General features: G+C 44.8%; 1 protein-coding gene across 8 annotated transcripts in view; it reads left to right on the top strand.

Annotated features, from left to right (window-relative positions):
- The window catches only part of aplp2 (amyloid beta (A4) precursor-like protein 2), a 53930-nt gene that overhangs the window by 24004 nt on the left and 16278 nt on the right, over nt 1–13648 (top strand). For all 8 annotated transcript variants that reach the window (XM_085795864.1, XM_085795862.1, XM_085795863.1 and 5 more), the window contains exons 2-6: nt 3342–3515; nt 5052–5181; nt 10780–10892; nt 12606–12826; nt 13093–13292. In XM_085795864.1, coding sequence (XP_085651990.1) covers nt 3342–3515; nt 5052–5181; nt 10780–10892; nt 12606–12826; nt 13093–13292 — 838 coding nt within the window. The remainder of the gene's footprint in view (nt 1–3341; nt 3516–5051; nt 5182–10779; nt 10893–12605; nt 12827–13092; nt 13293–13648) is intronic.

Raw genomic sequence — 13648 nt, 5'->3', positions numbered from 1 at the left:
CAATTGACCTACAGTATATGTCCCTGACTGTCAGCAGATGTGGTTTTGTGTGTTATTGCTACATTTGACGCACAAGTTTATCAGAAAGAACCAGAACAAGGTTGAATTTGATAGCAAATTATTTGGAAATATAAGATAATTTAGTAGAATTTAGATCCACGTGGTGAATGAGTGATCACTGGATTAACTGGAAGAAATTAAAGTTGTTTTTTATCAGCACAGGTATCTGGAAGATATAAAAAGATTATTATTTTTTCTCCACCTTTTCTTTTCTTATAGCCTCTCAAAATATTTGCTCCCTGCCAAGCTGAATAAAGACTAGCTGTAACATGAGTCTAAGTGTGTGTCTGTGTGTTTGTGTGCCCCTGGGTCATCAATTCATCGGCACCTTTTTGCATTAAGAACAAGATCAGGCAACGAAAATACAAGACAAGTGATCCTTAAAGGGCGCTGTCAGTGCCAATTCTGCAGTCTTTGTTTCAACTATGTTTGAACTTTAAATGAAGTCACTCCTTGCATGAAGTCCTGGCCTGAACCTCTGTTTCATGTGGAAACAACGACAGAAACGGCAGAAGCAAGTTACTGTCAGGTTATTTCAGGTGACCTTTAAGGAGGCGTTCAGTTACATCAAGTCACAGGTTTGTTTTTTTTTAAAGTGGGGCCAAAACTGGTGTGACCCACAGTTAACTCGTAGCCTGCGGGTTTATTCATACGTGGCTTTGTTCTGAGTCAAAGATTCACTTCTGTTTCTTCTTATTTCATTTCAGACTCAATTTCGCAATGACGAACAGAATATATTTGTATTGAATGACATAAAAGATTGTGACACTGGTGAAATAAAATTTCCAGTCGTTGCTGAGTCACGACCAGGGAAAAACTCTGTCAGCAGGAAGATAGACGAAAGACCAGCTCAAGAGCCAAACTGACTGTTTGTCTAATAGTATTGTGTGTGTGTCAGTGTGTCACAGACAACAGAACAGGCTGCTGAGTCTGGTTTCTCAAGGCCAGTCGTCCTTCTGCTTCAGCCAACATAACTGATTAGAGCAGAGATGAGATAAAAGTCTTCATCTTCCCACCTGCTCTCTCTCTGTCTGTCTATACAGTATGTGTCACTTCTCATGCTCTCTGCTGCCCTCCATCATTCTTCTCTTTGTACAAGTCTGGCCCAGAGCTGCTCTTACTGAACAGGCATGTGACTGCAGATTTAAGGCAGTGCTATTAACCACTGACTCCACTGCCATTGTCTGGCTTGGAGAGTTAAAGCCACACTGACACTTTATCACTCTAGAGGAGTCAAAGGGATGCTGGGACCGGCCCCGACGCTTGTTTTTCAGCAGCCGCGCCGTTTAGTTGTGGTCAGGCTGTCACTGTCTCCCTTGTCTTCCTCCCTAACGTGTTTTCTCACCATCTCTCATTTCCTCCCCAACTCTCTGCCTCTCACACACCCCAAGCCAATCTGACAAAGGAATGAGAGGGAGGAGAGCAAACAAGCCCGTGGTGCTGCAGAGAGAGAGAGAGAGAGAGAGAGAGAGAGGGAGGGAGGAGAGGAGTGGGACAAAAGACATGGAGATGGAGGAAGGAGGAGGAAATGAGGTTTGAATCTGAGGCTGTTGTGCCTCCAGGTCTAAATCAAGACAGTCCGGCGTGCGTTCGCTTCGCCTGCGTGGATGTGGACAGACATGTGCCTGTGTGGATGTCTGCGTGTTATTTGTGTGCGTTTTATGATTACGTGTTATGTGTGCCCGCGTGGGCACCAAGTGCGATTGTGCAGCTATGTGGCTGCCTGGTGCTATATTCAGTTTGTGTGTGCTTGTGTGCTTGTGTGTGTGTGTGGTGTGTGTGTGTGTGCAGACTCAGCTCTGGTTCATCACACGCCACAGCCAACTGATGATTACACAGCACTTGTTTTGTCCTCGCTCTACTCTGTTCTGCACCTATTATCAGCCTGAGAGCCTGCGCAGAATTAGACGGAGGGCTTTGTCTAACACGCTGTTACTCCCTCTTCAGCTGTTTTCTCCTTGGCTCGGCGCTGCAGAGGACGCCACCCGCTCGTGTCTCCTCAAGGCTGAGAAGCCAACAACAGAAGCCGGGCGTTTGCGTCCAAGTAGTCCTCACTCAATCCCTTGATCTTTCCCTCTCTCTCTCTCTCTCTCTCTCTGTCTCTCTCTGGGGCTGAAGCCTGTTTACTGAGCCTGATGACTTTATGACAATCAAGAGGGGATAAGTTCCATGCCGCTTCCTCTCTTGAGGCTCCCTGGTGTGTGTTTCTGGATAGTTTGGCATGCAGAGCCACATCGCCTCACTAATTCATTAGAGCTTCCCCGTGCAGTGACACCCCCCACCCCGCCCCCACCAGCATCAGGCTGTGATTTATCATCCCAGTGAGGAGCTGATGAGCTGAACGATGCTAGCACCACTCCGACGCATTGCAAAGGCAATCGTGTGAAAGCTGATTACATGGTAGCTTTGGACAGTTGATGTCCATTTTCCACACAGAGTGGTGTTTAGCTATTTGGAGTGAAGGATGGGCAGATTGGGTGTTCCTGCTTCCTGCTGGCTGGGTTCAGTAAATGATGATAGGAAGAACATCGGGAGGAGAGAGATAGCACGTTTCCCCCTCTCGTTCAAAGGCTTAAGAGGTAAACAACGATAGGAAACTCTGGGAGGAAGTCGCAGAAATATTTTTAACAGACGCTGTCTTCCTATGCGTCTGAGGTGATTTGTGGCTCAGAAACCATCAGTGTTTACCTTGAAGAGTAAATGATCCACTCTTTGTGGAGAGAGTTTAGTCCCAGGAGGTCTGAATGAGCAAAGCTCTGCCCTGAACTAGGAATGTCCTGGTTTGTGAGGCATGACGACGGACTGCAGCTTTTTCTTCTCTCCTGCTCTGTGTGCAGCCTCTCAGTCGCTCAATGGGCATCAGAGCAAAAAAAAAAACTCTGTGCACAAATCCAATCAAACCCCTACTCGTTTAACCATCAACCTAGCCAAACATTCCCGAGGTGCATTTAATTTGTCTCCTGTCTGAGCCCCTCCGCTCTCTCAGCACTGCAGCATTGACTTGCAGTAGCAGCCAAGTGTTGACAGGCAGTACTGATGTTGCTCCATCACGCCGTGCATAGTTATCCATTGCAGTACGTGAGCAGAACCGGCTCTGTGTGATCAGACTCGACAGTATCAAGCTCCTGTGTCTGCTTCATAATGGTGTTTATGGGAAGAGTGAGTGCAGCAGACAGTGTCTCAAGTTGTCAGCCAGAAAACTCCCCCAGCTTTTATGGGCTCTGTAATGATTGACTGCATTGACCCCCATTCCTCTCTCCCTCTCCCTCCTGTCTCTCCAGGCGCTAGCAGCCAACGCAGGCACAGGGTTTGCCGTGGCCGAGCCACAGGTGGCGATGTTCTGCGGAAAGCTCAACATGCACATCAATATTCAGACTGGCCGCTGGGAACCCGACCCATCTGGAACTAAGAGCTGTGTAGGAACCAAAGAGGGTGTGTTGCAGTACTGCCAGGAGGTGAGTTGCTGTAACACACACACACACACACACACACACACACACACACACACACACACACACACACACACACACTGTCTAATCTCCATCTTATCAATACCACAGTATCATTCGTTCTTTCCATGTTCAGTTGACAATCAAAAATCAAGAAATGAAAAAGTGACTGGTTATTCTGTTATTTGTTTTTGATTATAATACTAATAAATAAGGCCTTTTCTTTTACACTTTCAATTTAAGGCTCAGATCAAAATAATGAAATCGAAAAACAGGCCAAAGGACGGCATTTGATTTTAATATTCAATTGCTCAGGTTTACATGACCTGGAAATTGGGTAAACTAGTGACACCACATGGATCTATTATACTGTGTGATAGGATATGGTTTAGATAGGGTTCATAAAAGATCCATGGCAGCGTTGAAACCACACACGCAACTGATGAAAACAAATTTCTGGGACATGTAGTGATGTGAGCTTCGAAATGAGTGTGTTTGAGTACATTTGAACATGTTTTTTGTTTTGTTTTGTTTTTCAAATGATCATTGTATGCTATTGACTCTTAGATATTAACTTAAGACTGGCACACTCACTATAATTTGCTATATTTTCTGTATCCAGTCTCATTGCTCCAGTCAAGAGCTCGCTACTTTTCAAGCTTATTATGTAAATATAATGATGTATAATGATGTAAGTCTCTTCAAATCAGAGCCATTGCATAGGAAATGTTGTAAATCTAATTTAGTGATGTGTTTTTAGCAAAACAGTTTCACAGTTTGACAGTTTGCACTGCTCCTTTAAAAGTAACTTTACAGTAAATTTAATGCGATACAATGTCAGATGTCATTACTTTGACTGATCAAAGAAAAGGGTGTTTTAGTTCAGCTAAGTATCTTCACAACACATGTAACAAAGATGTAAGATGATGCTTGTAAATTTCAATTACATCTCCTTTTCAATCTAATTTATCAAAGTAACTGAAATTATTTTACATTAGTAGACAAAAAAAAGAAATATGTGGACGTTCAATATGTCTGTGTTATGCTGGGTAGAACTAGCCATTCAGGTGCAAAAAGTCAGTTTTCATTTCACTTTGATTTATCACTGGCTATCGAGCTGTTGCTGAAAGAACATTTTCTGTATTGCCGGTGGCATGTCAATTAGCACACCCTCTCTCATTTTCTTTTTTTACGGTTAAAGACATGTTTTCCACAACATGGATACCCTTGCTCTTATTTACTGTATCTCCTAACCCAGGGGGGCTGTCGTGGTTTATTATGTGGCTGTCCACAGAAAAAGCAGGGTTGTACATTCTCGAGCAGCCGTCTCCACAAGCTTCAGTTGCATTTATTGATGACATTTTAATGGCATTTGAGGAAACTGTAAATTCATGCTCTTTCACAGTTGAGCAGATGGCATCTAGAGAGAATAAAGCATGGATTTAAGGATCCCATTGAAGATCCACCTTCTCTCTCCTGCACACGCACACACAAACACATACCTATTCCCCTCTCATGTTTCCCTCTTTCTTCTTCCAACAGATGTATCCCGAGCTCCAAATCACAAACGTGGTGGAAGCCAACCAGCCTATTCGTATTGAGAACTGGTGCAAGCAGGAGAAGAAGGTGTGCAAAGGCCACGCCCACATTGTGGTGCCTTACAAATGCTTAGGTAAGCTTTCACACTAATGAGTATTTCCCCGGCTTGGACAAATTACACAGGAGATTGTAAATAGCCCCTCATATCAGGGCTCCCCTGCTGCCTACCCCTCTTCTGTATTAGTGCTTCTTATAATATAGAGAAAGGGGAGATTATGATGCATCTGAGCCATAGGCAGAGGTGACATGGAGCAATATTGGAGTCTTATTCAGTTGACTAATCCAGGCCTTGAGCTGCAGATTGTGCAGGTCCAGGCTGGATGGGAGCTAATGTCTCTCAGAACGGATAGATCGGGGAGAAAAGCTATTATTGCTTGGGAGGCTTGTTGAGCAATAAAGCACAATCTTATTTTCCCCCTCAGACAGTGGCCATAAACTCACACAGACACACAGGGTCAGTGAGAGGGAGGTCTGCGAGGAGGAGGCCTGCTTTATTACTCTCCGTTTCTCCATCCAGCCGTGCCATCATACACACCTCTTTCCCTCCTCTGTCTCCCGTAGCATCACTGTAATCAGCAGTGGCAACATGGCTACATTCTGCTTTATTAAATGTCAGATGGAGCCTCACACTCTGCAGGCCACATGCCTCTGTACCTGCCGACTTAGAAAAACAGCACAACACTCCCGCTGCCTCTGAGTATTGCAGCAACGGACAAATGGAGTCCTGAAACAGAGACTTCTCCCTGTGCTTGTCCAGCGATGTCAGGCAGGAAAAAATACCCAACTCTCTGCTGCAAACATTTTCTAGCCAGCACCCTTCCTCTGTCCGAAAGCCTCTTGCTGATTGAGTTGTGCCGCTCTCGGAGATGAAAAAGCCATTAGCGGTTGCACTGGACTGTGAAATGGGCTACCATTCAAGAGCATTTTTGGCAAACGCAGAGAGTAGGCTTTTGGGAAATTCATGGGATGGCAAACACCACAACTGGAGTGGCCCCTCGGCGGCTGAGACGGGAATACAGATGAGACAGGTTCATGGACAGAATCGCTCTCCAAATTTCTCCTCGGTTTGCTCTCATCTTGCATCACACCACACCTGATAGCCCCTGTCCTCCCGTCTGTTGCATTAATCAACAACCTAAGACCCTCTCATTATGATTCAGCAACCGTGCCCTGACTGCCATTTGATTAAAAGAATCCCATTACCTCTTCTGGAGTAATTAAATAGCTTGATTGCTTGTTTTTGCACATTTTTGTCATTATTGTTAAAGGTCTGCACACTCGTGCCCCATCAAATTACAAAGGCCTTCTCTGTTGCTCCGCTGGGCTGCAAATGAGGAGCCTGAATAGAGGGAGCAGAGACAGATGGAGAAGGAGAGATAAACATAAGGTGCTGGCAAGGAGGACGCTATTGAGAGGGTTTCTGCTTAATTATGTAATGGAGCATGTTAGTGGCTTAATTGGAGGGCTCTGATCATATGCTACAAGCCACAGCATGCCTCAGCCACCTCACCTCACCTCACCTCACCTCACCGCGCCTCACCCCGCCAGTCCAGGACTTGTCAGGCCGCACTGTCATATCAAGTGAAGTGACAAGCGCTGCTGAATAATTCATCATTTGTGATTTTCTCGTAGTGTTCCAGTGAAACGGACATCAGAGGTTCGGCCTTATACTCATCATCAGTGTATATTAATTATAGCAGAATCAAAAAAGGAAAGGAAGCCGACCAAAGGGAGGTGGGCTATAGCTTGAAGGATATGATTAAAAAGGCCAGACCAGCACCCTTGTCAAGTTAATAGGTTTATATGAATAATGCAAGGACTAAGGAAGGAGCTCAGTGTAAAGAAAAAAGAGAGAGAGAGAGACTGAGCTGTGCTGTGCTGTATCCTATCTCTCCATATACATAGGCTCAGACACAGAGCCACAATCCCTCCATGTTTCCTGTCCCCAAACAATGGCTCCACAAATGAATGTGATTTTTGTTCCACTGCACTCTAATCCCTGCAGCATGATGTCTTTGTAAAACAGCAGAGGATTATTTAGGAGACTTTTTTATTATTATTACCCTTGGAATGGTGGGAACGGTCGGTGCCTGATGTGTGACTGGGCTGTTGGTTTGACTGGGACCGTCTTGTACACAGTGTTTCTCGCATGAAGGAAAAGTTTTGCTGTGACGACAGAGGCAGCTGCTGAACCTTGGTCAAACACAAGATTTATGAGGATATCTTTCTGTTTTGTCTGTGGAAGCTCTGTCTGTGACTGTTGGTATAGCTCTCAGCAGCACAGTACTCTTCAATGATCATATTTATTTCAGGCAAAATGAGGCTCATTTTGACCTTTGACCTGCTTTCTGTCTTGTAGGTTTTCATGAGCAAAGTATTTCAATCTCGTGATGTAGTGAGAAGTGGGACCTAATAAGTAACATTTAAAGACGTGACACATGCTTTACTTTCCTGTTGACTAAGCCTGTTGATTTAACAAAGGGGTAGGGCACACCATGATGACTTCCTGATATCGTCGCAGGGGCCGAGTCTTGTGATTGTGAAGGAGCTGATAATGGATACGAACACAGGCATGTCTCATAGGACCACACCTGACTGTTCCCACTTCTTTAAGACTGAGGAGGTTTTGAAATGAGCCTCAACTTTCAAACGCAGTGTTGTGGACAAAAAGTGTGACTACATTCCTTCACAGTTATAACATTACGTGACTGTATCATGATGAATACAACAACAGAGAAAGGTTAGTCAGAGTTAAGCGACACAGTGTTGGTGAAGGGTTAGGTTTTGTTTTTTGTTTTTCTGACAAATTGAAACCACTTGCTTCAAATGAAAACCGTTTGTTTGTATGTTCTTATTTAACTCAGAAGTTAAATGCAAATGTTTTTGCCAGTATGTAATGCCAACCTCCAGCTACCTCCTGGTTTCAGTCATGTTTGCTCCATGTAATCCTTTCATGATGGCGAATCAGATTTCCTCCGCTTTAAAGGCACAATCTGTGATGCAAATGTAAACAAAAGGCTTCCCACAGCGCCAAAAATCAAAGCACAAGTCTGGCACCTGATAAGAACAAACACTAGACAACAAGCCAATGTAAGGTATTAACATTATAATGCTACAGGGCTATAATATATAATCTACAGGTTTGTTTTTACATCTTTAATGTTTGTCATTGATACAAATCTCAATATTGTGAATGGTTATAATCACAGAAAACCATAATGCATATTAACTCGAACTCTTCTCTAATGCATGATAGTGAATCTTATAATTAAGTGGACCAGTATATTGCAGATTGACTCATTAAGTGCACTAAAAGTGTTATTTGCATTTTTAGATCTCATGCTAATGACATTAAATGTCATTACAGCAGACTTCCTGTGGAAAGCCCTTGAAACACAATAGCCGTGTTGTCGATGAGGAGATCTGGGGTTGGCGCTTAATTGAATTCACCACCTCCCTGTACAGGAGGTATCACTGGTGCATTGAGTGTATTCTTACCTTCACACTCCCCAGACACCACTAGTGCGGCCAGCCGAGGGACTGCATGGAGGGTGTTAGCGTGGGTGTCTGATAGATGGAAGGTTAAAGAAAAGGCAGAAGAATGGAGTAGGTAGAGAGGAGGTCAGAGAAAAAGAGAGGAGTGCCCGCTCTCACACACACTTGCACAGCTACACGCACTCGGGAACACACAGAGCAGGAGAGTGCTTGCAAGAGCACAGCTGCTCTCCAAACACCACCATCCATCACGCACTGCAGTGTGACTTCGTACAGCGTCTGCTCTAAACCCACCCCACCTCACAGCCAAAGCAACCTGTGAGAGAGTGAGACAGAAAGGGAGATGAAATTAAGAGGGGGTGTGTGATCGAATGAATCAGCTCGCATCCGGTGTTGCAGGATCCGGAGCCGAGAGTGACTGGGAGTTATGATGCTTTTCATTGAACTCCCTCCCTCTCCTCCCTCAGTCTGTTCCTCTGGTTGTTAAGAGACAGCAAAGTTAAAAGGAGAGACATATTCAGATCATTTTAGTCGAGCACAAGCAGCAATTAAACAATGTGAAATGACTGCAAAGTCAGCAAAGGACACTCATTAAAAATTTACTCGCGTCAAAGTAAAATGTAGACTAACTATCAGCAAATTCCGCTAAAACGATAGTTCTCATTATATGCAGAGTGGCCACTTTAGGAATGTTATTCTATGTTTTTCTACTGCTTTTGACTGCTTTTGATATTCTGTGGATCATTTAGACAGGCTATAACAATGCATCACGTTTTATAAGGTGATCATATCTTAAACATGCCTCTTAAAATGAAAAATCAAACATTACCCTTTAAAATGCAAGGAATTAGAAGTCGTAGAATGAGAATGACCTAAGTGTTGAGTCTTTAAAATGCCATTAAAACAAGCTGCAACCAAGTTGAGCCACAACCACAATAATTAACTGATGATCAGAACTGTTGGAACAATTTTTGCATTAACCGACAAACCAAATGACGATTTCGGAACTAATAATAACATGGAAAACTGTGTCTAAGTCCAGTGCTTGAGTAAAATCTACATACTGTAGGTACTCCCCAGTGGGTAAGAGACAGAGAGGCAGGAGAATGAGGGTATAGAGGGTTAAGGGGGGTTTTGTGTGGGGGTGTCACTGTACCTCCTGGGCGGAGATGAGAAGCAGCTGCTGAGTCCTCGGCTATTTCCAGCTCTCTCCTCTTCCTATCCTACCCTCTCATTTTCCAAAACACTGCTTTTTCACCCTCTGCCGGCCTGCCTGGCTTGGCTCGCGCAGAGTGCTCCAGCAGCTCTGCCTCAGGCCGAGGTCATGGCAGATCGCTAAATGAGCAGTTATAGGACAGCTCCCAGCCCTTGTCGTGAAACCTCCAGACCCTCATTTGTGTGTTTTCAATCCACCCACTCCTCAGCCACACTGATCTCAGCCTGGACTTTGCCCTAAACCTTCTATTCATCCCACCCCTCTCGTTTCCTTTTCTCCTTCTGCCTGGCTTTCCATCTGTTTCTCGTGGCAGCATTTCTACCTCAGGCGGTGTCACACTGCCAGCCCACCAGCAGTCGATGTCCTTTTTAATCTTTCTTATGACCCCTGCACCATATGCTTGCGCGCACATTGTTTTCAACCTGAAACTATTCACAGGAATTTCCACGAGATGCCTTTCAAGTCTTTTATTTCTCCCATTCTGCCTTCTGTCAGCTCATTCTATGAATAAAACATATTCAAATTGAATTCATCAAGCAAATGATATCATTGACTGGCAGGAAGAGCCTGCACTGCTTTGAAAATGTCACATTGCGAAACCCAAATTTTCTCCACTGCCATTTTGACTGCAGATTGACAGATGTTGGCTGAGAGAGGGGACGAATCCCTCATGAATTCAGGTGCATGGACAGATGTTCAAGTGTCAAATGCCCTTCCTGATATATTACTGTAATGAAATTGCAGTGAATTTTAAAAGACCAGTCAGCTATGAATTATTGAATCTTGGCTTTTTTTCATTCCTCTCATCTGCTATTCCTTTTTTAGTCCCAGTGGGCGATCTGTTGTTTCGGACACTGGCAGTATTGTAGACAAGTGATCAGGCAGGGGAGTGATTTTTTAAATATTTATTTAATTGTTGCTGTGACTAACAGGCATATTCGTCCATGTGATTTGTTACAGTGGGCGAGTTCGTGAGTGACGTGCTCCTGGTCCCAGAGAAGTGCAAGTTCTTCCACAAGGAGCGCATGGACATGTGCGTCAGCCATCAGCAGTGGCACGGAGTGGCTAAAGAGGTAAGGAAGGAATTACTTCACAGGAAGCGGTGGGAGGCTGTATCTGAGAGATAGCAGAGCAACGGAAAAGAAAAGCCCTGTAGGAAGTATTAAGTATGAAACACCATTTTAACTTTCAGTGGCCAAAATAACCAGATTTTGAGTTCCTGCTGCTTTTCGTACGGTCACACTCTTACTTTCCCCCTGTCTCCGTGAGGCTCTGAGGCCCTCTGATCACAGGCTGACTGGGAGCACTCACATTTCAGCTCCTAATCAGATTAGTGTTGTGGCTGTAATGCAACTAATCCCCCCTGGGCAGCTCCAGAGCCGGCCCTTGGGGGCCACTCCTGACCATGACAGTAAGAGCAGCAGCTCACTGAGCTTCTGTTTGTGTCACTCCGTGCCTCATGCTTCCTGACTCTTTACTCTCCCCCGACGTGTGTTACAAATGCATCCGCAGCCTCAGATGGTGTGATATCCAGAGGTGCAAACAACCGACTGTTGATCTGCAGTTGATGGCAAATTTGTAACAACCAAGCGGTGATAAATCTCAAGGATGAAGAGAAGAGAAAAATGATTTAAGAACAATATCCCCGTCCCTCCCTTACAGACTGCCACTGAGAGGTTCTTAGGCAGGGCAGCTAATCCTCAGCTGCTCCAGTGGAGTTACTCAGCAGCCATCAGTTAAACTGAAGTTGTACTCAGTACCTCCGAGCTGCTATATGAAGCACAGCATTGTTGAAAAATAGCACGTCAGTTAAAGGACTACATGACTTTTTTTTGGAAGTGTGGCCCATTAATCACTGTACTCGGTGTGGGAACTAGCTTAAAAATCAGTGTGTTTGTGTTCTGTTGGTGGACAAATCTGTTACCAATGCAGGTGACAGCGAGCGATTAGCGCTGTGCTACAACAAAGTGAAGACTGGTACCATCTCTGAGAACAGGTAGCTAGTGCACACCTGCCATGACTGGTGCAGCAAAGGATGAATAAAGCTGCAGAACCTTGAGTGCACATGATAAATGAGCAACATTTAAATATTATGAAAATGCTTTTGATTCATTATGTACATATCCACGGGCGCAGAATGAAGAACACAAACACTGGATTAAAAACAGGGATTTCTTCTGACTTAACATCTTGCAAGACCCCTTTGATTAGTGCGGCTCACCCAAGGCTGGCTGTGTGTACGTCACTGGTTTCTGGAGCACTGGGTATCAGTTGCAGCAATGAGCACTGGGCCAGCTGGTCAAACCCATTGAGACATGGGTTTTTAAATAGATAAAGAAATTAACACATTTTAATTGAGATCCGTTAAATTGCTTATTTGAATTGCTAATTTAAATTGCTTTTAAACTTGGGGGACAAGAGGACACTATTTACTGTAAACCTATGATGAGTAAAAACACAACAGCTTTTGGATTTCAGGAAGCAAGAAATCACGAGGGGGAACCGGATTAAACACATTTCCTCGTTCTGATAACTCTTGGGAATGGTTTGTTTTTTTAAATCTATGAAAAACAAAACTCCTGAGTGCAGCATGTCAACAATATAAATTGAATAAATGAAACCTCCACCACGACTCAGCTCACACTGTTGCTGCAGTGCTTTAACTTTGCCTCGATGAACAGTGATTAAACAGAAATCAAAGCAGAGGTTGTAATGTCAAAGTAATGAGAGGTGTGTTGCTGAGTCCAATAGATTTCACCAGTGCCCCTCCTCCTCTGCCCCGTCAGGCCTGTGCCAAGAGCTCCATGGTGCTGCACAGCTACGGCATGCTGCTGCCCTGTGGCGTCGACAAGTTCCACGGCACAGAGTACGTGTGCTGCCCCGCCTCTCGCATCGGGGAGTCCGCCCCACCCGCCCTGCCCTCCCAGGACGACGACGAGGAGGAGGAGATAGAGGATGAGGAGATTGACGAGGCCGACCTGGATGAGGAGGATGCAGTGGAGGACAGGTGAGCGGTTGTGAGATGGAGTGGGCAGCGAGGTCTGTGCCTGTGTGTGTGTGTGTGTGTGTGAGGTTGTGTTGGTCATCAGCGTAATACCCACTCCCTGGTGAAGGGCAGGTATTACCGGCCATCTGGATGAATTAAAGCGATGTGACATTGACCTATGGCAGCTGCTCTGCCTTGTTTGATAAATCACCCCCTCCCCTCCTGGCTTCCACCCCTTCACTCAATCATCTCCCCCTCCCTCCCTCCATCCCTCCCTCCCTCCCCAGTGAAACACGAGCCGACGAGCAGCCCACACAAAAGGAGGAGCCTCTGGACGAGGACGAGGATGAGGAGGAGGAAGACGAGGAGGAGTACCACTACGTCTATGAGGATGAGGAAGCTGATAAGGAAGACGAGGATGAGAAGAGAGAGAGCAGCAAAATGTTAGACAGTCAAGATGAAGACAAGACTCTGCAGGAAGTAAAAGGTTTGTAATGAGTTGTTATAAATTTTAATGTACACTCCTCCATTTTCTCTCTCTTTCTCTCTCTCTCTCCTTTATTGGCATCTTGCCTCCATTCAAATATAAACAGACCTTTTTAACTTATGAAACAAGAGTCAGTTATGCTTAAATCTCAGCCAAGCTGTACTTAGGTAAGTGTGTGTATCAGCATTTACCCTCTTCTCCATCTCACTGCAGACACTGTGATGTGTATAGGCTACTGTCGTGTGTTATCGGTGCACAAAGACAAATCATCCTTCCTTATTTGTAGCTGCTAAATCCTAAATCCTGCTCATCGCATACATAAAAAGGGGGTTGCTCCAACACTTTGACTGTTTTTG

This window comes from Trachurus japonicus, chromosome 13, assembly GCF_045865225.1.
Source record: "Trachurus japonicus isolate A0001 chromosome 13, Traja_1.0".
NCBI classification, from domain to species: Eukaryota; Metazoa; Chordata; class Actinopteri; order Carangiformes; family Carangidae; genus Trachurus; species Trachurus japonicus.
Note: the sequence above shows the minus strand (reverse complement) of the source record. Positions and strands in the feature narration are given on the sequence as shown.